General features: G+C 41.7%; 1 protein-coding gene across 1 annotated transcript; it reads left to right on the top strand.

Annotated features, from left to right (window-relative positions):
• The first annotated feature begins 10,341 nt into the window (after positions 1-10,341).
• LOC129145069 (pro-neuregulin-3, membrane-bound isoform) lies at positions 10,342-11,216 on the top strand. The gene has a single exon (XM_054690696.1). It carries the CDS (start codon positions 10,342-10,344, stop codon positions 11,167-11,169), a length of 828 nt encoding a protein of 275 aa, XP_054546671.1. The 3' UTR covers positions 11,170-11,216.
• The last annotated feature ends 14,579 nt before the right edge of the window (positions 11,217-25,795 follow it).

Genomic DNA, 25,795 nt, shown 5'->3' with positions numbered 1-25,795 from the left:
GCTGTGGACTGAGGGCCTGCCTGCAGGTGGTGGACGGGTGCAGCAGGGCACCTCAACAAAGCTGGCATGCCCCAGAGCCTCTAGATACCCTGGGGATCCTATTTCATTTACACAATTGAGGTTCTCTCCTCTCACTGAAGCTGTGCACTTATCACTTCAGTGAGCAGAGAAGTTAAGGGTACATCTGGGGCTCAAAATCTATGCTAAATACCAGTCAGGCCTTACTTACCACCTATTTTACTCCTCAGCTAGCTGTATAGAAAAGTCAGCTGTGTAACCTGGAGAACTGTTAAAAAGGGTAACTATGAGTTTTACTTCTTTAGGACTTTAAGAGAATGAAAGGACAACAGGCATAGCTGTGTGGGGTTTGACAAGCAGTGTGTAATTATTTGCAAATCTGCCTTAAGGCAAGTGAGCACCAACATCTTCTTCTAGGTCTGCTTGCCAGGGGAATACTTTCTAGCTAACTGAGTATATCCCAAGGAGATTATTATTATACTTATGTCATTCCCAAAGTGATGATTCTGAGATTTTTCTACTATTTTCTTTAATATTTAAACCATTAACCATAAATAGTGCCATTTTGGTTTTTAATCTTATCCAGTGCACTAGAGACTATAAATTATTTCCATTTACAATTATTCAGAAGTCAGAATTGGATGAATTTTCTTAGTCCAGTCCTAGTGGGGAGTTTTCATATAAGAACCATCAATACTGCAGTTGGCCACCATTCTAAACTCGGTTTGTCTGCTTCTGAAGCAAATCTGGCTCTTCTTTCAACGTGTCATGGAAGCCAGTTGGCCTGGTTAGTCTCTGGGGCTTCAACTTTGTATTTCCAAACTCTGAGAAATTCCTTTGAGTAAACAAACCCAGAGTTATCTCTTTGCACTTCCTATCTTTTACTAGTGTTTGGAATCAAATCATCTTGTTCAGTATATTCTTTGCTTTAATCCATACATCTAATCCCATTCTTACTCTGCCTTGTTTCCTAGACACTTAATATAAAATCTGCTCCCATGTGCTTCTTTATACACACATACACACACACATAAACACACACACCAAGAACAAGCAGACACAAACAATTATTTGTAAAGTATGTCAATGATCAGTCAAAAGTCCAAAAGAGAAGACATCCTCACCTCCTTATACCACATGCTAATTTTTAAAAAAATGATAATTGAGAGTATGAATTAAAAAACACACAACTGTATGTTAGCTAAACTCAAGGGGAAAAAAAGCCTTGATACTGTTTTGTGTTTTATAAATTGGTTAGTATCATATCCATGGTTTTAAAGGATTTACTGTGATACAGTTTTATGGCTTCTAAATTCTAAAATATCCTCTGTTAAGGCAACCAGAATATGAAAAATATTTTGTCAAATTCAGTATGTTTTTTGTCTCATCCCTGTGGAATTGCTATACTCTTTCACTGGTACTAAGGCTTGGAAGGGGTAATTTTACTTTAGATTTTCCATGTAGAAAGGAAGCATAGATTTATAGGACATGTCACTGTTCTTACTTTTACTACAATTATAAGCACACACATTCTTAAAGTGCTAAAAAGCGAGCTATGAATATATGTCAATGTCTGTGTTGAAATTCACAGAAGCACTGAACTCCTGGAAAACAGCAAAGGCTGTGAGAAAAGTCATCACAATTTCAGCTTTCAGAAGTATTCAACTCTTTATGTTCCAGGAAATGACTTAACTCAAGATCCAACACCCCCAATTGACTTAGATAAAACTTTTCATGACTCTCTTAGGACTTGCAGATGCACAACATGTTCACTTGTGGTCAAGTTAAACAAAGACCTTTCTCCTTTTTCCTGTTGTAAAGACCAGACCCTCCAACTTATTGTTCTTCATCTCATTAATGACTGGCAAAGATTAGGTCTGTCCCCTGTGAAACTAGATTACATGCAGAGATGAACATTTCTTATTCAGTTACTTGAATGAGACTTCAAATTGGAAAGCAACCCTAAATGTAAATCATTTTTCCTCCCACCTGATAAGAGTCGAAGGCAAAACCACCACATGGAGACATTCTGATCTTTAGATCTGTGTGCTCTCCATATTGCAACTACCTGAATAAAATCAGTTTTCTTACTCTTTTTCTTTCTCGCTTTTTTTTTTTCAGTTGGTATTACAATACTAAACAAAACTGCAACTCAATTCAGATAATTCCAAAGAGATCTCTTGAGTTAGTTGATAAGTTTATCACCAAGTAGTCCTTAAAAAAAATCTTTTTTCCCTTTACTGTCTGCATTTCACTTCAAGAGTGAGCACACATACACACTTGTACCTTTGTTATGATCTTTGTTTAAAACAGGAAAGGATCCTCCAACAAATGGTAAAAGTCTCAAAAGCAGGATAACTAACCCCTTGGATTAGTTATCTCACAAGGGGTAAGCCTTAGTTATCTCACAAGGGGTAAGCCTCACAAGGTTAGCCTTTTTGGTTTTAGCTGATATTTTTTTTCTGAAACAAACTAGGTCGTGTTTTTCTTTTCTCTTTCTCAATTTAAAAGCACCAAGCAAGTTTTGTCCTCTTGAGATATCCTTTCTTGGAGACAAAACAGATGGGCCAAATCTGCTATGAGCTATTAATACTTATTCCTTGGTTATTTTGTGGGTTTAATTTCAGGAGGTCACGTGGTATGTAGATGGGGGTTGCGGGAGATACATAGGAGGGAATGAATGTATGTTCATTCCCTGGAGCTAAGAGGTCAGCGCCTTACCACAAACGCCTCTTCACAGCTCCTGAAGCATACACACCACCAAGATCCAGCTTGTTAAGCAAGAACACAGTGCCAAATTCCTGTAAATATTTTCTGCAAAACTTTTTGAGAAAGGTGGGCTCCTTAGATAATGCTCCTCATAGGCAATTTGGATTTTAATTAAATAAAAATACTTGCTATTTTTTTCTGTGTTGCCTACTGAAAGCCAATCAGTCTCCACATACTACCCAAGACATTTCCTAACTGCAACAACCTGCTGAAAGTCAGCTTCAAGTCAAAATTTCTCTTCTGATATTTGGAATGCTCTTTCTCTTTTACTGATGATGGATCTATGTCATGAATAAATTTCTGGACCTGGTACAGAAAATAAGAAATAGATGGTGCAGCATCTGAAAACCTTCACAGACTACCAATAATGCTCAGACAAGATTGTGGGAGGAAGTAACTCAAAATTCATAATTTTATCATAATATTGTTTGGTAAAATAAGAATATGGACCCACGTTAGGCACATCACTTACTGTGACCACAAGTCTCAGGGCTTGGAAGCAATGCAATCTGTCCTCAGGTTTCTCTGCACAGCTCAGCAGGCAGTCCCTGTGATGTGGACATAAAGTGAACCAGTGATCTCTTGTGGGACATTACATGAGTGTTTTCTCCCCATAGAGTTTTCTAAAAGTTTTGTCCTACAATCTAAGGGAGCTGAATGAAGATTTCTATAAAGCAGGTGAGATGAAGCCAAAGTGTTATTGATATAAACGTGAATGCATATTAACTCTTTTTGAATGCAGCTGTATTAAGCTGCCATTATCAGGAATAATGACTCTTGAGACAAAGATGTTTTTTCCCTCTATTATAGCAAGGCATTTCAGGGATGACCTTCTACATTCTATCCCTGCTACCCTTGCAGGTTCACTTCTAATTAACCTGATCTAAGAATGGTGAGAATTTTTGAATTGCTAAACAGAATCCTGTTTTCATTCTGGAGAGAGGGAAAGAGATGAACCTGAGCCCCTTATTTCTGATCAGGCTGAGAAGACAGTTCCTTGGATCTTTCCAAAGCATCGGGTCCGCTAAGTTTGCTTGATCAGCAAATTGTCAAAGCAAACTTCTATCTACAGTTTTCTCATTTCAGATCCTATAAAATGATTTCAAAAAACAGAGCTGGATGGTGAAGTGATCTAAGAAGTGTATATTTACCAATACGTGGGAAAGACACTGGAGAGAACAAAGATAAAATTATCAAGAGACCTGAAAATAGAGATAAGCACTAATGGCGATTCTGAATGCCAAGAATAAAGTACCCACATTGGTACACTGAAATACAGGAAGTTTGAATTCAACTCAAAAAAATAAAAAATTACACAACCATCTTGATATGACATAGATATTTAGCACTGAGTTTCCAGCACGTTTTTAACTTCTGTTTCTCCTCTACACTCACCTTACATCCCAAGTGGGTTTAGACAGCTGTAGCTTGGCTTCATTTCTTCTGGGCATGGCCAGTGTTTCAAGTACCCTCTGCAGCCATGCTCTTGGCTTGGGGTTCCTCAGGCTTGTGTGTTTATCCCAGCCCAGGGAGGGGCAGTGGCCAAACGCTAGGGTTCTTCAGTTGTGCTCTCAGGACTCTTGCCTGAGGCTCCTCTCGATGTCTGTGAGTTAAAAAGGCTTTAATTGCACTCTGAACTCAGAGCACGGCCTCTGCCAGAGAAATCCTTTATGTACGCGCCCTCTCAATCTCCCCTGCATCCTGTGCCATTTACCCAGCTCTTCTTTAACCTGTTTTGAAATTGTGGCTTTGCCTTCTGGCAACTGTTGGAACAGGTCATCCAGAGGACATGACTGCTGCTTGCCCCGGAAATGATACTTGCAACCTGAGGCCCCTCCCCTGTCTTTGGGCCTTGTTCTGCCCACTTGTCCACAGCTGGAGTCATTTCAGATACGTAACTGGTAGAGTCACGTGCAAGGGAAGTCATATGGACTTTATATGTTACTGAACCAGGTTAGAGTCTTTTCATAAACCTTTAAATTTCCTGTGGGCAGGTGTGGAGATCTACTCTGTCATAGCTATCAAAGACAAAGTCTTATATGTAAATTGCCATGCTTATTAAAACCGCCGCCTGCAGGTCCAGAGAGAACTGCATCATTCTTTAGTCTTGCCTTGGTTTCTGTGGACAAGAGTCACTTTCAAAATCGACCTTAGTGTGTTATAGGGCAGGGAGAGGGGCACCCCAGACCCCGCAAACCTGCCTGCTCTAAATAGGTTCTGCCATCCGCCGCATCAACAAAACATGAGACTTTAATGAAACGGAATTTTAATATAATTAGTAAACAATACAGGAAAGGCAAAGATTATAGTTTCTAAATCAAGCACCCAAAGTTACCCATCCCGCTGTGGGTAAAAGTCCACCCAAGCAGGATTGGCCCAGAGCAAGGCCCCAAGGCCTGCCACAAGTCTAAAGCACCTCCCAGTGGGGACCCAGAGAAAAGGATCAGAAATAACCAGACAAGTGTGGAAGGCAAAGAGCAAAATCAAAATCAAGATAGAAGTTGCCATTGTTATCCTCCCAACACGTCTCTCACCCACATCTGTGTCACCCAGTCCAGGACCAAAAGGCAAGCGCAGTTTCTTCACGTCTCTACTCCCTGTGCCTCCTCCAGGTCTCCTTCTGGCTCTCCATCCTGCTTCCTTCCTTCCTCAGTCTCTTTTCCAGTTTCTTTTATTCCCTGCTCAGCTCCACCCTTCTTTGGGTGGGGCAGGAAACCTGAAACTTCCCCCTTTCCTGGGGACCACACTGTTACAACTGAACTCCTCCCATTGAAATTTTACATCTATTTTATTTCAGTGCCTCATCCAAAAGTTCTATTTTCACATCCTGATATACAGCAATCAGTACTTCCTACTTTGTGAGAATGCTATCAGATGACACCCTAAATAGCTTAAATCTGAATATTGCTACAATTATTTTTTGTGACTATTATAACTAGATTTCTTTACCTTTCCACTTAGGCGTTTTGCTCTTTAGAATTAAATGTTTTAGTATTTATTTCTTTAAAATTAGGATGTAATGCTCAGATCCTTAGAGTCAAGATATTGTAGACAGATCCATTTAGGGACCTAATCATATGACATGTAGCATCCACAGAAATATAAATAAGGTGACTTGTTAAGATCTATGAAGAAAATCTGATTCTCTTATAAAGGTGACCATGATTTACTATGTAATATGTTTCATTCTAGTAATAATAGACTTCTAAACCAAGTGAAAATAGGGATTATGTAGCCATGGGTAACCATCTTAACCCTTTGTCAAGTGTTCTCTTTTTGAAATATTTTGAGATATCACATTTCCTACACAATGATTCCAGGGAAGGCCATGCAGAGTGTTATAGGACTGGATTCTGTAGTAAGTACATTTATCTAGGTAATGCATAGCTTAATAGCACTCTGGTGTTAAGCTGTCATGGCTTTTTATATGGTAAACAGATTGAGGATATTGGGATTGAATGTGGCATGTTCTTTGGGGTTCAAAACAGCCCTTCTCATTTTCTGATAGACTATATAATTCCTCATTTATTGTCAATCTCTACCACTTAAGTCTTCAGCAGGTAGGAGTTTTATTTTCTGTTGTGTTCTCCATGCCTGGCACCAATTTCATGTAAGACTTACATAATTAATGGGCTTAGAAGAAAGGGTGATATATGGGAATGCAGATTATTGGCTGAAATGCAAAGAAGGCATCTTCTTATATACACTCCCTGTAGGCTGGGTGGTGTTCTCCAGGAAGTAGCACCTTCTCTGGGGCTCTAAGATGGGTCTAGACGACTATTGGGCTAGGATGATTTTGGAATGACACATTGGGGGTGTTGGGCCATGTTCACAACCAGCCTGATGATTCTTGTGGTTATAAAAGATGGACCTTTGCCAAAAAATTTATAATGAAGGGAACCCTGGACAGTAATATTGCAAATAAAGAAAATTAATGATGCCACCTCATAGAAACTAGGGTATGGGCAGTAAGGAGTCAGAGATGGCAAAGAGACTCCCAGTCAGGGGATACTGGTGTCACTGAAGGGAAAAAGTGAAGTTCAGTAAGAGTAAACTTTAAGTAATGGCTAGAATTCCTGAATTTAATGTGCTAATGTTAATTTAATGTGTTAGTGAGATATTCAGAAGGTGATTATATTCAGGTAGATATGAAGCTCAGAAGAGGTTGAGGTATATCATGACCTTTTGTTAGAAAAATCCACATATGTCTCTACAGGAAGATATCTGGTAATTGTGCTGATAAGATACTGCAGGAGAATAGTTCAATGAGCTATATAATTTCATATAGTTATAGTTTCATATAGGTATTATACCATATAGGTATTATGATACCTATATACCATACAGGTATTATGCCCTATAGTTTCATATAGGTATTATACCATCATTTCAAAGATGAGAAAACAGAGGTCTAGAGTGACTACTGCTAATAAGAGGGGGAAATCTAATTTGAATTCATGTCTTCAGAGTCTTAGTATGAAACCCTTTCCCTAATATTCTGCTTTATGGAGCTGTGAGTCACTAGCCTGAAACTTCTCCTTATCATGGGGCTAAGCAGCTGGCTGCTCATTGACAGCTAAAACGTCCTGTCCCCTCCCCGCCCCACTTGTCCTTGACTCAGCTGTAGACACCTCCCCCTTCCAAATTCCAGTTCTAATACTTACCTCCTGCTACCAGGGAGATTTGTAGTAAAAGTGCAAGCTAATGATGGCTACACCTGCTGACTTCCTCAGATGGACTGGCACAACCCACCCCCAATGCAAAGTTATCAAAGCAATGGATTCTCTCTTTTCCCCCTTTTCTGTAGCGATGATGTTTACTGTGGGAGCAGCTAATGGATAGTCAATTGCAGTGGTTTGGGATCTGGGGGAAAATGAGCTCTTCAGGGAACAATGGAATAGTTGTAAAATCAAGTGGAAATGAGAATTGGAGGGAATTTGGAGAGGTAGATGAAGAAGGCATTGGGGATCATTGAGACAACATTGGGTGAATGCTGTGCAGCTGCAGCTTCAGGGGAGTACTAGCCCAGCAGCATTACAGCACCCCTTTTTGTACACTAGATTTACTTCTGCTGGAAGAAAAAAAGGGAGAGGCTACAGGAAAACTGGGGGCGGAGAGTGGTGGGCTATAAACTAGGAATGTTTGGGAAAAGTAATTTTCTGTTTCATATAAAGTTGGCAGCAGCACCTGCTATAATTTCACAACATTTCATGTGCAAGCTAACTTTTTTATTTGTTATAAAGGACAGGCTGACCAGCAACTACTCAGCAGTCACAGAAGGTATAGATTTGGTCAATTTTTACTTAAGAGGACAATGCCTTGTATTGGAAAGCTGAAGGAATATAGATTCAAGGGTTTGTGGTCTTTCTAACCCCCCCCCCCCACACACACACATACACACTTCACCATAATTCAGCATTACTGGATCAGGACATGTTCTAGCAAACTAAATATCAAAAGCTTTCCTGTGGGGAAAGTCTCAAAGTTATAGCTGAAAGAGGTGACAGCCGCATTACTGCCATCGAAAATAATTTATTAACCGTGTCTGTGCTTCTCAAATTCTCAAAATACTCTGGTAGGCACCAGCTCCCAGGGGCTTCCAGTTTCAATGCATCCTCTGCTCTTTGCAGTCTTTTCAATGTACCCTTGGCTCTCTGTGAATAAAATGAACACCCTGTAAACTTCATCATGTGGAGACTATCATAGGATAAGAGAGAGCTGGTCCTATCATTCACGCCAATCATGCAGGGCTGGGGAGATATGAGGAGGCTGCCATCCTTACCCTCTTCATTCCAGGAGCCTGTGAATTAAAAAAAAAAAAAAAAAAATCTTTCTGGTTTCCACTTTAGACCAGACATCTGGGGAGAGCTGACAGTGAGGTTTTGCACCATCAGCATAAACCATGCTTATGCTGACTCTTTACCCTTTCCTTTTTCAGCCTGTTCTCCATTAGGTCCCCCACTTCACTTGAGATATAGGCAACATGAGGTGCCTCTCTCCTGGAGGAAGAACTCAACACCAGGATTTTGGATACCAACCCAAACCGTTTTAAATTTTACCTGTCACACTCCCTTGCCTTGTGACCTGTGTACCTGTTCGTACATCTATATTTAAAACGATACTTTGTAAAAAGGTAAGTGATCGTAAATCGGCTTGGAGGTACCTGCCTGGTATAACTAACTGCACAACGGTGGTCTGCTCCGCCAGCAGAAACTCAGAGGGTAAGCTGGTTCTCCAGCGGCTGCACGAACCTCAGCCCCGGGGCAGGGGAGCGCACAGACACCCTCCCTCGCGCACACGCCCCAGCTTCCTCGCCCCGCAGCGTCAGTCTCCGACCCCCCAGGACCCGCACAGGAGATGGGCTCACGATCGGTCGGGAGCTGCGTTTGCCACACATTTCCAAGCGGGGGTTTGCTTGGATCATTTATTTATCTTGTGCGCATTAAGAAACCACCATTAGGTGTTGGTGGGAGGCGCCACTCCGCCTGAAGCCCAGCCCGTCCACCGCGGCTCGGCACACCCCGCACCCGCCCGGCAGCGAGACCCGCCCGGAGCCGCCCGCCTCCCGGGGTCCGCGACGCCGGGGATCCCCGACGCGCCTCCCGCCCGCCTCTCCCCCCAGGCGCGATCCGGCAGTGGCGCCGGGGAGCGATTTCGCAGCCTCTGCGGCTCGCTTCGTCTCCTCCGCCGCGGGTCGGACAGCACCGCCGCGGGCGCCTCGTGCGCCCCGGCCCCGGGCTCGCGGCGCGGCGCAGCTCGCCGGAGTTTGACTCTCGGGCGGCGGCGGCGACGCGGGGCCGCAGGCGGCGGGAGCGAGGCGAGCCCGGCCGCTCGCCCTCCGCTCTGCGCGCGGATTGGTCTCTCCCGGGAGTGCCGGCCGAGGGTTGGCTGCGGGCCGGCTGAAGAACAGGTGCACCTCGCAGCCCGGACTCGCGGAGCGGCCGCCGAGGAGCGCGGCGCGCCGTGGGCCGGACGCGCGGCAGCCGGGCGGCCCCCTGTGTCGGAATGCGGCTTCTCCGCGCCGGGCACCCCGCGGCCGGCCGGCTCGGCCCCTGAGCGCGGCGCGAGGCCCAGCGGCGGCGCGGGCGGGCGGGCGCCCCGGGAAGCGGGCCGGGCGGGCACCCCGAGGATGCCGGCGCGGCTGGGGCGCACGCAGGAGGCGGGCAGCAGCCGGAGCCGCAGCAGCAGCAGCAGCAGCAGCAGCAGGCGCGGGGCACCGGCGCGCAGGAGGCCGCTCGGAGGGCTGGAGACGCGCCCCGCCGCTCCCTGACCGGCCGGCGACGCCGGGGGCCGTCTCACCCCTCTCCCGAGCGCCCCGTCGCCCCCTCCCCGGCCGCGTCCCCTCCCCCTCCGCTCCCCTCCCCGCCCGCCGCCCGCCTCTCGGGGGAGGGCGTGGGGGCAGGGAGCCGATTTGCATGCGGCCGCCGCGGCCGCTGCCTGCGCCCGAGCCCGCCGCCGCCGCCGGAGCCCGCGCCCGCGCCCGCGCCCGGCCCGCGCGGCCCCATGCCTCTGGCGCGGCCCTCGGGGGGGCGAAGGTGAAGACCGGCTCCTAGGATGAGTGAAGGGGCGCCCGCTGCCTCGCCACCTGGAGCCGCTTCGGCAGCCGCCGCCTCGGCAGAGGAGGGCACCGCGGCGGCTGCAGCGGCTGCGGGCGGGGGCCCGGACGGCGGCGGCGAAGGGGCGGCCGAGCCCCCCCGGGAGTTACGCTGTAGCGACTGCATCGTGTGGAACCGGCAGCAGACGTGGTTGTGCGTGGTGCCCCTGTTCATCGGCTTCATCGGCCTGGGGCTCAGCCTCATGCTTCTCAAATGGATCGTGGTGGGCTCCGTCAAGGAGTACGTGCCCACCGACCTGGTGGACTCCAAGGGGATGGGCCAGGACCCGTTCTTCCTCTCCAAGCCCAGCTCCTTCCCCAAGGCCATGGAGACCACCACCACGACCACGGCCACCACGTCTCCCGCCACCCCTTCGGCCAGCGGTGCCGCCTCTTCCAGGACGCCCAACCGGATTAGCACCCGCCTGACCACCATCACGCGGGCTCCCACTCGATTTCCCGGGCACCGGGTGCCCATCCGGGCCAGCCCGCGCTCAACCACCGCACGGAACACTGCGGCCCCCCCGACGGTCCTGTCCACCACAGCCCCTTTCTTTAGTAGCAGCACGCCAGGCTCCCGACCCCCAGGGCCGGGAACTCCCAGTACCGAGGCGATGCCCTCCTGGCCCACTGCGGCATATGCTACCTCCTCCTACCTTCACGACTCTACTCCCTCCTGGACCTTGTCTCCCTTTCAGGATGCTGCCTTCTCTGCTTCCTCCTACTCTTCCTCTGCCTCTACCACCACCTCTCCAGAAACTAGCACCAGCCCCAAATTTCGTAAGTAAACACTGTGGTTGGGCTTGGTGATTTACTATTGAGTTTCCCTTTTGCTCTCTCGCTGTCTTTTCTCTTCGCCGTCTGTTTTTTAGCTCCCCCTTCCCCACCCCACCCCACCCCCCCTTTCCAGGTTTGGAGAGACAATGTGAGACATTTAAAACTGGCCATGGTCACCAGGGAGGAAAAAGGTGCCTGCCTCTTCTGGGGCCGTTTGTGGGGCCGGGGGCTGTAGGAAGATGAGGGAGATTGTTGAGCTCTATGGGGCCCTACTTCAGCGGGTCCCAGATGAGAACAAATCTAACTCCCTTCAATGGGTTAACTCAAGTGTGAGCCCTCCTCTCTGCAGACCTGCTGGCTAGCTTTAGGATCTGGCTCCTATTGAGAGCTGGGGAGGGGAGGGAGGGCCTTCCCCAAAGCAATGAGCCCTTTCTCCGCCCATAGGAAGGAGAGAAAGAAAAGCACATGTAAATTGACCGACCATAAACCACAAAGGGAAGTTATGTCCATGTGGGGAGGTGGTGGTGGTGGTGGGGTTGATGGTTTCATGGAGATGTAGAATGAAGCTGCCGACACTTGGAACAGCCCTGACCCAGGCAAGGGCCAGGAAGGGTTAATTAGAAGCCATTGGGGTAGCTGAGGAAAGGAGGCACCATGGAGAAGGGCTAAACTGATCATGTTCTAAACCTGCCCATGGCCTTTCCAAGGTGTAGAAATTGATTCCTTGGACGCCAAGAGTGAGTTAACTTGAGGAAATATGAAGGGAGCTGTGCTGAGCTGCCACCTCTAGGGTCCTGAAGAAGGAGGAGTTTTTTCAGCTCTGCCAGGCATTTGCTTTTGTTCCTTTCCCATAGGTGGGGTGTAAACCTCATCTCCCCTCCCTCTGTGCCTGAAAAATAAAGGTAGGATGGAAGAGTTTTTCTGCACTCAAGAATGAGAACATCCAACCCTTTTGAAACAGGTCACCCTTTGAATGTAGTATCTTCAGCCTGGGCTCAATTGCTGCCAGTGGTGGCCAGTTTACCCCAAGCATGGTATCTTTCTGTGTATTTGTATAGGAGTGTATATTTTCTCTCTCTTTATAGATGTTTTTGGTGACTAGTTGACCTCCCACCCTACCGCACCCCACACCTTATTCTTATTCTAAGGAAATCTTAGGAAGCTTCTCAATCTGACTATTGATCAGGATATGGGAACAGTTTGTGCAACCTGTGAAGGTTATTTAGGACAAACCCCCAGCCTGCCAGTGCAAGTTATGTGCAAGGCTATTCTCCAAAAACTGTCTGGTTATGCTGCCTTTATAGCATATTTTGTTTTGAGTCATAACCTGTAGGGAGAAAGGAATAGTGCTATCATTAACTCTTGAGTAGGAATTCCTGGATTGCTTTTAGTCATCAGGTAATTTTTCATTTCCCTGGCCTGTGGTCTTACCCTGGATGTTAATTTAACCCTTGAAACTTTTTTTTTTTCTGTTTAAGCATCTAATGTATTTGTGGGTAAGCTTCAAGAGAGAAATGTCATTGCCCATTTTCTGCTTTGGGAAAAAATTAGACTTAAAAATAGATTGGGCCATAGGGAGCAGAAGGGAATGAGGGAATCTGCCACAAACCAGAATGGCAGTCAAACCAGTAACTTGATGCTTCTCTTTTCTTTGGCTGAAGCAGTCATTTTTGAGAGCACATTTTCTTAGGAGGTGTTCAGAGGCTTCTTTCAACAGATCTAGCTTTGGTTTTGTGGAGGGATGAAGGATGTGCAAGTGTATGTGTGAACATAGTTGATGGATTGGAAATGTATGTGTCTATGCCGAAGACCCAGATTTTTTTTTAATCTTTTGATGCAGTTAATATGAATAATGGAGTGTGGGTGTACTTCCAACCTTGTATATGTGTGTGTGTGTGTGTGTGTGTGTGTGTGTGTCTACATGGGGGGGGGGTATTTCATGTTCTTTCTCAATTGATTTTCTTGCGTTCCATTCCGGAGGTCTTTAAAGAAAAGCCCAAGGTAATTATTTCTACCCCCGCTCTGCTCCCTTCCTACATTCTGTAGAAGGGAATGGCAGCCTGTTTAATAAGTAATGATTATTGACAGGGCTCTCAGCCCCAAGGAAAAGGGGGAGGGGGAACCTGTAAATGGTGTCAGTGTTCACGTAGACATATAAGCAGTATTCTATTTTATGTTTACTGAGGTCCAGCCTTTGCTCCTTTTAAAAAACCTTTAGGAGGAGGTGAATTAAGGGATAAAATGCAAGTATGCAAATATAGCAGAAACTGACCTGGTTTGCATGTATCAACAAGGGAAATTTTAATGAAAGGAAGATTATATAGTTTGCATAAAAGATAATTTTACCACACACCCTACCTATTTAAAGAAAGTGATAGTTTAATAAAAATTATTATTTTGTCCAAGATTGCAGGATGATTAGCAAAAGGAAGTAAAGATTTCATTTGAGGGATTATCAGCACTGTTACTGTAGTCAGAAGACTGGCCTGACATCTGCATTCATATTTTTCACTGATTTTGATTATATCTCTAAAGTTCCCAGGAGAGAAATTCCCCTTTTCCCCACCTCTTACTTCCAACCTTCAGTAGATTTTTCCTTTTTTTTCTTTTTTTAAATAAAAGTCATGGATTGTATTGCAGCACCTGAGAACTCGTAAGGGTGGTGTTCTTTTTTGAGATTGACTCCGAATTCTTCAATGGTTAGGAACTGTGGTCTTGAATTGAACATCTCAAGGCTTACAGAATGAATGTCTTTGTGTTTATCTTAGGTCAGTCAGAAGGATCTTGCCTGTAAAGGCAACACAGCTCTTTGGAGTAGAAGAGGCTGGTTCACCCTAGAATAAACACACTTGTTAATGGACAATAGGATTTTTGAGATCAAAAACTGTTTTTGCTCTGGGGAAGGCCAGTTTAGAAGACTGTATCTAATTTCCTGTAGCATCAAAAACAAAGAAAGATTGAACTGGAAAGGCAGAGGGAGAAGAAAGTCTTGGAAGTTGACTCTGCTCTTGTTATCCTCCAACTGTGAGCTGAAGCAGAACTTCCACTTGTGTTGCTGAAATCTCTTGAGTACACAGCTGGTTACCCAGGACTTAACCTTCCCATAAGACCACTTTAAAAACAAATATCTTAAACATAGTACGGCTAGGAGAATATTTCACCAAAACATCTTCAAAGAATTTTGCATTGAAAGTGTAAATTAGGTTATAAATTTTTCAAGCCAGAAATGGGCAGTAAAGCATAACTGATTTTGACCCTTTTAGAAACAACCTTTTATATAGCACATTGGATTGTGTTTCAGACTTAAACTTATATGTAGAATGTTGTCCGTGCAAACATAGATTATTTTACTCAACTGAAAGTAGTGTTCAACAGGTAAAAGATCAGACTCATTAACTAAAATCCAGTATTGAAGCCAAAGGGCCACTTTTAATGGATTATTCTTTGGGTCGTATTTAGAATGTCTAGCGTTAATTCCAATGAATAAGATCTAATGAATAAGATCACAAATCTTGAAGAGTATGTGTAGTAAAGAAATAAGTGCACAATGTGTTACCTGTGTTTAAAAATGCTATGGGGTAATTTTATTGCAATCAAATCTTCAGTAGTACTTCACCTAGTTATTATATCTTTTGTAATTTTTAAGAGTGTCATCCATAAAATTGACTGCTTTCCATCTTTTTTAAACATGATTATTCAATAATAGTTCTCCCAGTTGTTTTCTAAGCAGTCTTAGGTGTAATTTGTTAAAAGTTGCGTCTATACATTTCCTAGCTACATGCACTGAGGCCTTCAAAGGAATTCCAACATAGAAGATACTGACCTCAATCTTGTGTGGTAGCCAAACTGAGAAGATTTAGAGCTCAGATAACTGTTTGTTCTGAAATCCAATTGATAACTTTGTGAGCACTAGCTACAACCTGACTATATTTTGATATCCTTTGGCCTTGATACAGGATAATGAGACTTTGCTACTTCAGTTAATAAAACTATACACTTCACTCTTTAGACTGTAAGGTTGTACTTCATGGTCCACAGCAAAATTTGGGGGTGGGTGGGCATAGAATTGGCAAGGTTGTTTTTAGGGCGGGCTTTGGTTTGGTCTCAGTGCATTAAGACACTTCCTCTTCAGTGCCTCCTGCCTGAGATAAGAGATTGGTGTTTCTGTGCTGAGTATCCCTTTTGCAGGCTTGATTTGTGAATCCATCCCTTTTTTTGTGCTATTTCCTGGATGGCCCCCATCACCCTCTCCCCACACCATTCTAACACAACATGTTGATCTGCAAACTTGGCAGCAAGAAAGACCAAAAGCAAAAAATAAACCACCCCTCAAGAATGATTTGTGTCAACTCCTCACTGGTACTAAACAAAACAAATTTTCTAGATCCAGGTTGCATTATAAGCGAGAGTGCTGGTGCAGAGTTTGCAATCAGTATAATCTTGGAGATCCAGTGCAGAGATGAACAAGACTTCTTCTCTTCCGGCTGGAGTATTTTCCCAGTCCTTCCTCTCCTCCATACCACAAGAGAAGAAGGCTGATTTTCAGTTTGCTTCTTTTGTACAAATTCTTTGCTCATAAACTCTCATATCCAATGCCATCCATATCTCAATATTTTATCTGGGATGTCGAAAATGGAACATGAAAGTTGGCCCTGAAATGTACAAGAGCAAAGGAAGAGCCATAAATCTCAGTCTGTAAAATGCATTTGAATTGCTTGTGAATAGAACTGAAATTCATATTTCTCCCTTTGAAACTGTTTTTATCTTTAGATTTTTGTGTTGGGTGAGGCACAGAGCTGGTACTATGTTGACAAATACTACTGAAACATTTTAAGATCCTAGACATTTCACTTGTCTACACCCAAGAAAGTGTTCCATTCACAACCAAATACATAGTAAAGGCAGGAGGAGGGAGTAGAGTCAATTGGAAGTTTCGTAATATTAAAATGAAACTGTACCTAATAGGTTTTTTCTGTTAATACAATTGTTAATGAATATCTTAGGACACGTGTTTAGCTTGAGTTTTCACTTTCATTGCACTTTCATTGAGGACTTCATGTACTTCTACTTCACCCAGTCGAACTCATGGTTCTATCTGAAGATTACTTACTGGCTTTTGATTTTTATTCTGTAGGCTTTTATTTTAGTTTATAACTACTTCATTAAAAGGTACTTTCTTAGGTATTCTTAATATCTGTCATTTCAAGGTGTTTTCAAAATCATCTCTTTTGATAAGACATATTAGACTAAGTTGATTAGAGAAAGAAAATTTTACTCATTCAGGTTTGAGTTATTAAAATGACAGTGCTTTATTTTATAAATTAAACATTCTTTAAGGATTCCATAACCTTGGAATACAACTAGTGACTGTTTATTGTCCCACATAGATTGCTATACAAATGATATACTTTTTACAGCATTTCTTATGTGATATCACGAAACAGTTGTACAATTGAACATTAGCTTTTGTTCTATTAACATGATTATGTTGTTTTTATAATACATGCCATGTGTTTCAATTTTTTATTCATTTTAATGAAAATTAAACATTGATGCGGGGTATTGCTATTGTAGTTAATTTAAAAAGTCTGTAAAAGTAATGGTTTAAAATCAGAAAATTAAAATGTAACTTAAAATCTATACATATCTTGATATATTGATAAGAGGGCCAGTGCTTTTTTTTTTTTTTGGAGGGGGAGGGTTTATGTGCCTCCCAGTTTGAGCTTAGTGTCTTTTTCTTTTCTATTTTTAATAAGCCATACCTCCAATTACCTGTGTTTTCTTTAAAAACTTTGGGACAGAATCTGCATCCAATTCTTTGTAAATACTACAAAATACCACCTGCCCTGGAAATCTTTACAGTTTTGTTGCCCATATACCTCAAGGTAACTTTATTCATTAAAAAAAAAAAAGCTTACCATTTAGAGGTTCTTCAGAGCTTTCAACTACATTTTAATAGCAACTACAATTATTGTTCATTTCCATGATCATATATCATTGACTTACAAAAAATTTAACTAAATTACATAATTATAAAAGGAATAGCTGACATAAACAGGTTTCTTACCTTGACTGAGTATTGGTAAGCATGAAGTTCAACAGGTGGCTGTAGACATGCTCAGACTTCCTTGAGCTTGGCTTGGGGGCTGTGGCCTTTGCACCATGGCCTTGATAGTGTTCATCACACTGGAGGAGTGATGACAGCTGGCTCATGGGGTGCTAGGTTAGACTTCTTTAGTAGGTAACAGCATTAACAAATATGAATCAGTCATGACCTTATTTTTTAGGGACTAAACATGGTAGGTAACAGAGATTTGTATAAAAAAACAAAACATCTATAGCCTTGAATCCTGTGATAGCTGTGCAGCATCAAATAACCATTTTCATCTCTCAGAACTTGAACTTCTTCCTTTTGGATAATGAGGATGATGGCAGCAACCTGCCTCTAATTCCACTTGTAAAAGAGCTGATAAGCTGCAGAACACTCCACTGTTCTTCATGTCGAGAGAAATGGGAAGTGGATAGACTAGGTATTTTCATCCAAGAACATATCAGGCTGTTGAATTCAGCTGAAATATTGGAACTAGCTTGCTACCTAGGCAGAGGGATCTTTCATCACAATGAGAGATGGTTCTTGTGTACCCTTCCATCTCTTCCCTGTCCCTCCCCTCCACTGGCACACGGTGGAATGTGGTGTGGAAATCTATCTCCGGTTACCTTGAAAATTTAGTCAAAATTGGAGCCCACTATTTCTTATTCTTTACTTGGTGGATGTTTTGTAAAGCTTATTTTGAACATATGTTTATCAAAGAAGAGACCTGAACTTTTAGGGAAAATGAGTGAGATTGTTAAATTTATCTGAAATGTGAAATATGAAGGTTTTTGATAAAAGAAAGAATACTTCATATTTCCTTTTTTGTTCCATCCCTTGTCTTATTGTCATAGAGTTCTCGGAGTTTGGAGACCACCTTATTAACAAGAGGCAATGTTTGCATTGCATTTTATGCCCCTTTTAACTTAGGAGTCATTGTAATTTAGGCTCTAGAGGAATAGTAGGTTGCTTGCATCTATGAGAGCATTCTTTTACTTGCATGCCTTTGAACTTTGGGAACTTTAATATTAGCATTTTGAAAACATCTTGTTTCAAGTCTGTGCTTGTTGGAAAAATCATTTTGAATTATATTTTGAAGTATTACTTTTTTGGTGTTAAGTCTTTATTTTTCAAGACAGTTTGGTGATTGTCCATAAATCATAGATTGCCATTCCTGGGCATAACAGGAGGCTAGCCAGAAACAAGCTGCAAACTGAATTCAGAATTAAGTTTGAAATAGAAGCATAGCACCTTCCAATAATAAGATTTTATCTTTGAAACCTTTTCTTAGAAGTGATAGTTTGTCTCATGGATTCAGCATAGGCTTGAAGAGCATGAAAAATCATCTGAATCAATATAACTACTTTAGCATTAATGTATATCACAGCCATATTTAGTGGAGTATAATTTTATGTTAAACATTTGATGCTCATTCTTGAACATATTAGCCTGCTTCCTAAGATGCTCTTTGTGTTACTGCAAGTGACTTTTGGCATCATCTTCTTGTGAACTGCCATGGAGTTAGTCATAGTTCACTAAGATAAAATCGTACCTTTATATTCATTTTTGGGTCAGATTCTATTGACTTCTGTGCCTTGAATTTTTCTTTTAGAAATGTGAAAGACTTTTTCACAGAATCTCAACCTTGGAAGGAACTTGAGAATTTTGAGCTGTTGTTTGCAGAGGGCCAGGAGGGCCAGCACTTTACTATCCTTAATGTTATTTATCTGCTGCAATAAAGACCCAAAGACAGTCATATAGGTCTTAGGCTGGACATGGTTTTCTCAATCATGCAAGTACTTGAGCTGGGCTTAGAGTGGTGATAAAATTGCCTGAGATACTCAGATAAAAGTGGCATAGTTGATGCATCAGGGAAATTGAAAGATCATTTTATAAATGATCTCTCCGCACCCCAAATCTGACACATTGATGCAGGGTCTGTACATTGACTTTCAACCTCTTAGCCCATAGGCGGTGGCTTTTGACATTTTAAATTCTGTTAATGGTAATCCAGTCTGTATCTGTTCTTTGCAAATGGGCAAGGGAGCCTTTTTATAACCAAAGAAATTGCCCTAGTTTCCAGTCCAAGGAGAAATTGGGGAGATGTTTCAACAAAAGGTAAAAAATGTGTTCCTATAAACTTCAATTCCTTGACCTTTGGTAACTGTGTTTTCTCCTATGGCTCTAGTAGGTGATTCAATAGAACGAGGACAGAAAATAGTTACATACTTTCTTTGCTTCCTAAAATCCTGCCAAAATTGTCTTCTCTGCCCATTCCACATTGGCTTTGATTATAGTTTCATCATGTGATGAGAGTGGGCAATTTTGGGTCAGGCCACATTTGGAGCGGTAGCCTTGCGGTTCTAGAGACACTGAGTTCCAACCCTACCCAGTAAATGTTGGGTGTTCTATGGTAGGCAATGTCGGCAATGTCCCTGGGAGCCATATATGCATATCCTGTTGGAACCATACAAAGGCACCCACCACTGACTATCCGTCAGCTCTCAGAAGAGGAATATTGATGAATCCCTGAGGATTGGCCAATAATACTCTAAATTAGACTCAATCATTCCTTACTCTTATGACATTTCTGTGTAGCCAAAGTTCCTGAGAAGAAATATTCTTTTGGTTAAAGTGAGATATTTTGAATTTCTACTTACACAAATACATAAGAGCAAAATGGAAATAGGTCAAATGCTAATATCTGGTTATACAGTATGTGACTAGCCCTGCAGAAGGATAAGAATAATATAATGTCAGGAATCATCTGTTGTCAAAATCCCATGAGAGTATGAATGATTCCCACAGACTTAAGAATGACAGCTATGCTGAAAGAGGAGGGGAAGTAAGAATGCTTACCCAAAGTTATTGCTAAACAAAAGTTTTTGTTGGCATGGTGGTAAAATAGAGAAATGAGGAATTAAAAAATAATGTAGTGGGGCCTCCCCTGGTGGTGCAGGTGGTTGAGGGCGGCACTGTGAAGCTGGCCGCAGCCTCTGCAGCGCCTGTTCGATCCTGGCCAGCCGACGAGGGTCCCACATGGCGCAGCAGACCTCTCCTGTCTCGCCCACTGCTCCCCTCAGCAGTGTATTTTGTCAGTCTGCCTGTTCTGTTCCCTACTTTGTCTCTGGTGAATCCTCTCATCCTCCTGCGCATCTGGCCTGTACCCCAGTTCTTGTATAAATAAATATATAAATCTTTAAAAAAATAATGTGGTTCAGAAATATTTATATTGAACACTCTTGACTGAATTGTAACTGAATTTTTAGTATGAGAATCTCTAATTTCTGCAGTAAAAAGCTGACAAATGGCCACTTCATGCTGAACGGCCACAGTTAGTAGGGCTTAAGCCTTCTCTAAATGAGAGTGAGCTTACCACTCATTTGTATTAGCTCCCAAGCTTGTTTATGTTGGTTGTTCTTGTTACTGTAATTAGGTAATATATTTAAATAATATGCAAACCTGTGAATTAATTGTGGTTTCTATTGAACTAAACTGATTAATTTGGATACACTCCATAAAAATAAGTCACCTTAAAAACATGTTTGTTGATACTGTGGGCAAGCTTAAGAGATCATACATTTATATGTTCTTATAACTTGACCTGTTTCTCGTGGCTTTACATTTTCATTCCACAATAAGTAATATGGAAGTTGAGAAATCTCAGGTTGTGTCTCAAGTGTGGTTTTTCACTTGGAAAGGCAGGTAACAGAAAGGTAGTCAATGAAAAGGCTTGAACTTAAAGCCAAATATTTAGCTAGTGATTGTTTACTTGCATGTTTTAGAGGAAAATAAAACAACAAAAAAAACTTCTACATTACCTATGTAATAGATTTTATAATCATAAAATTTTGTTTAATAATTTAAAATATATTGGTAAAGTTATATAATTACCTCAAATTTGGAGTAGAAAATTATATGATACCAGTTATATTAAACTATGGAAATTAATACATGTGTTTAATATATAGTAACTAAATTCAAAGGAAGTGTACCAAACTGTTAATGGTTATGATTTCTTAATTATGAAATAAGAATTCTATTTCACTTACTTGTACTTTGCTGTTTTTTTCTAAGTTTTATTTAATGGTCATGAAGTGTCCATCTAACTGAAGTTATTAAACTTTGGAGAAAATAAAGAATGAGCTCTGTGAATCAGTTCAACCGTTGGTCTTGGGTTTTTGAATTTTTTTTAGGTCTAAGACTGTCTTCATTTTGGTGTCAGCATTAAATGTTGAATGAGTTGGGTTCCTGCTGTGAAATGCAGATGTGTAGAAATACAAGTGCTTTTCCTTTGCTCCTGGGAAATAATGCCTTATTGAAGGCAGAGTGTCTTATGCTTGGTCTTTGATTATTAACCTTGACCTTAAAGGAATAAAGAAAATGGAAATGTAATGAGTTACTAGATGGCTCTTCATGTCTACAAGGTTGGGCAGTATTTAGTAGTGTTGCTGGGAATGGATATAGCTGATAGAAAACAATTAATTGTGCCTATACTAACCAGTCACCTGGTCTGTTTTAGGATCAGAAGAAAGTAACTGCAAAGTCTTGTTTGTACTTCAGAGTCTTGGAAGGGAAGGCTTAGGTCAAATCTGAACAAATACATTGGTGGAATGACCAGTTCAAAGATTTATTAGCTGCTGTAAGTCTCTCACAGACTCTTGTGGTATTTATTGTCATATTAAAGTTAGGTGGTTGAATTTCAGGTAGATAAATTCAATAGACCAGTGAAAGTGGTGATTTGTAGGGCATACGCCTTTTTAATTTGTTAATGAGTTGTGCTCAAAGTGTTTTAGGATTGCTCGCAAATACATTGATGTTAAAAAGAGGACAAAAACATTCTTTTTATATGTGTAGTGTTAGGAGTTAAGATGGTGATACTCTTTGAGAAGGAGGAAGGTAGTGAATGGAAGGGGACCTAAGACGTGGGGCTTTATGCTATTGATAATATTCTGCTTCATCCGGATACTGATGACATAGGTGACTTGTATTCATCAACATCTGTTGAGCTGTGTACCTATGATAAGTGCACTTTCTGTATATATTAATATAAACTTAAAATTATAAAAAAACCTTTCAAAACATTCATTTGGCTTTTACCACTTTCCTCCGCGAGGGTGGTAGCTTGAGCTTGTGTATTTTGCCACTTACTGAAACTCTGAATGTTTGTTGTCTTTTCTTCATGGTATATTAAAAAGTGGATCTTCCTGGCTTCACCGCCTTGGGCACATCGATTTATTCTTGGGATCTCTGCTTAGTGAGACTCCATGCAGACACCTGAGTGGAAACCTTGTGTTTGTATTACATAAAGCTTTCAACTGTATCAGGAGAGTTTCTGATACAGTATAATTTGCACACTTTTCACATATCTTACAAGTAAAGCCACACTTATATGCGGAGAGTGCCTTATCAAAGATCTGTAAGCATTCAAATGCATGATGCACACAAAAAGATAATTCATTACCTGCATTTATGTTTTTTGTCAAGAAGACATATGTTTCTGACAATAAATGCTGAAGTGTATGACTCCAATTGAAAAGTACATTAACCTGTTTCAGGAAGTAGTAATCAGAACAAATGTAGATGTTTTCAAAGGAGAATTGGGTTAGGCAGAGAAAATGGTGAGGTCAGATCAAGGGAGTAAAAGGGTCAATAATTAAGGTAGAAGTTTCCATGTACCCAGCTGTGTGGGATGGGCATCTGGCCTATTGGAGACAGATGCCTTGGAATGAATGAGGTGGTCTTACCTTTTCCTTAGAGAAAAGCCTAATCAAGTAGGGAAGAAATAGGAGGACATAGCTAGGTTGCTCTGGGAAAACATAGTGAACGTTGGTGTCAGGAAGTAGCAAAATATCTATGGGATTTTGGAGGGAGGCTTACTTTGAGGGAAGAATCGGCAGCACATTCTAAAGATTCTCCAAGGCTAATTTGTCCCAAATCATTTAAAGATCGGTCTTTGATTTGCGCTGTGCGTGTTTAAGCATTGACTTCATTCTGGTACCTATTCTTAGTGCTGTGAGAAGCAATAGAATTGGTCTATGTTTTAAAACGTTTAGTTTATTCATAGGCACATCAACATAGCCTAGACTTCACTGAACGTGGTAGATTTGAATATGTAAAAATTTGTATCATACAAAGAACATAACTGGAAGAAACTCTTGATTTTTTTGCTTTTACCTAAATTGACCTGTGACTGCCTTCAGATTTTTCAGTTGCATAAACTGCTTTTGAATTCACATATCACCCTTCTGGTTCCATCCAAGGTCCTCTTTCCAGAAACCACTTAGCACCTTTTGGGATTGAATGCTGACATTGCATAGCATGCAAAAGGCAGTGGTGGTGTTGATTCCTTGTGTCCACTTACCCCTTGGGTAGTGGCTGCTGCCTCAGGAACCCTGAGGATGGAGCTTTGTGGGAGAAGGTTCTCCCTGGGCCTGCCAGAGAGTGCCTGCCATGGACTTGTGAACCACATCCATTCATTTACATATGAATGACTAAAATTAGTTGTATCACCCACTTTGTTCTTCCAGCCCTTCAATAAAATCAGATTCATTACTCCTAAAGACTCAATTTCTTGCTCCTTGTTACCAGACAGAGGGGCTGTGTAAGTACATATGTTACATTAGTACTAATGACCAATAGCTTCCCTCCTATATTTTTCACTGATCAGATAATTTTCACTGACGTCAACATTTATAATAAACCAGCTGACATAGACTACTGTTATTTTCTTGGGATACCTTCAGTTTGTCTTTTTACTGTAAAGGTAAATATTTTTAGTTATTGCTTTGGGTCTTTGTATATTGGATAAGAAGACATTTTTGAAAGGAAGGTGACAAAGCTGAGGAAAGTCTCAACAAAGTCATGATCAAATCTATGTTTTTCTTTCATCACTTGATTTCATAAGCTTCTAAGTGACCTTCTGTGGTACCATACGATGCTTGTCTTTCATCGTGAACTGCTCTGAGTAATTTATGGTAAATAATGAAATGCTGTTTCCTACAATGCATTGCAAATGACTGAGTGTTATAAAACCCTAAAGAGCTCTATTACTTCTAAATGACTACATAACACAAAAATGTTAACCCTAAAGGAAAAAGGTCCAATAAAACATGCTGCTAGAAAAACACAGCTCTCTTCCCTGGTACCTTCTAGTAGGCTTTCTGCATCCGAACTCTGCATGCGCTGGCTTAGGAACAATTCATTTTGGAATCACAAAGAGGAGATATATATATATATATATATATATATATATATATATATCTTTCAGCTAGCTGGACTGCCTGAGGGCAATAGTGGTCCATTTTTTTGGAGTGAGTGAATGGAGAAACTGGCAAAATTTGTTTACAATTTGAAACCCTTAATTTTTAAAAATGGCATTAACAATCGTTAAGACTTTGTGAAGGTCCCATGTAGTAGTTTAAATATTTTGTTTCACCACTGATATTAAAGAGAAAACTTGAGAATAGTTGAAACAAAACTTCATAGATGATCAACATTTTCCCAAATTAACTCATCACAATGTTTGCACACACACACACACACACTCTCTCTCTCTCTCTTAATACATAGATACAAAAATAAAGACATGTCAACCATGAACCTAATTTGCAACTCTCAGCTCCCTCTACAGATGTTAAATGTTGTTCACAGTGAGTATGTGTTCTTAACCTGGTTGTCATAAAGTAGCTGCATATCTAAGTGTTAGGTTTGAAGACTTAAATTGCCAGGTACAGAAAGTCTTTATGTGCTACACTCCCGTTGTGAAATTTGAATTAAATTGTCAGTGAGCACTTCATACTGACAGGAAAGCCTCTTGGTGAGCAAATCATAGAGAAGGGTGATCTTTGGCCAGGGACACTTTTAAAAATCAAACACTTCCCTGAAGTTTGCCACTGAATTTTTTCTCACATCTCCCCAGACATTATACTTTACCAAATGAAATCATCTGTCCCCCACTAGAACTGCTTTTTTCCCCTCCAGATATCAGCTACAAGGTATGAAATGAATTGTATAAAAATATGTTACAGATGCTGCATTTTGGGAAGAGTACCCTAGCTGTTCCATCAATTTCTTTTCACTGCTGTGCTGGGAAGTCCACTTTAATCTTCAATTATCAGTTACATGCAGTTAGTTGAACCTCTGGACCTTCCCAAAATAGAGATGCTTTTGTGCCAGGAAAATCAGACAGTTTGAATGTTTGAGAATATTTTTGCTTTTGATGAAGAAGCATTGTTGACATGTGCCCTGGGAGAGAGTCAAAGAAGGAAAGCTGTTCCCAGAAGCCTGGGTGATGAATGGAATTCAGGACTCAGCATTCCCAGCAGCTGCCTTCTGAGATTTGGTGGGGTACTGTGTGGCATTAGCAGTACAGCCTGCTTCAGGTATCTCAGCAGGGCGGCAAAGTTTGTACATTTCCCGAGGTGTTTTCTTCATTTTTCAAAAATCTCCCTATGCCGAGGCTACCATTTCTTTTTTGATGTTCTGCCATTTTGTAAACTGAACAAAAGACTCTAGTGAAATTGACAGGAAGATGCTGGAGAGGT

Source organism: Talpa occidentalis, unplaced genomic scaffold, assembly GCF_014898055.3.
Source record: "Talpa occidentalis isolate TD23 unplaced genomic scaffold, MPIMG_talOcc4v2.1 talOcc4.8, whole genome shotgun sequence".
NCBI lineage: Eukaryota > Metazoa > Chordata > Mammalia > Eulipotyphla > Talpidae > Talpa > Talpa occidentalis.
Note: the sequence above shows the minus strand (reverse complement) of the source record. Positions and strands in the feature narration are given on the sequence as shown.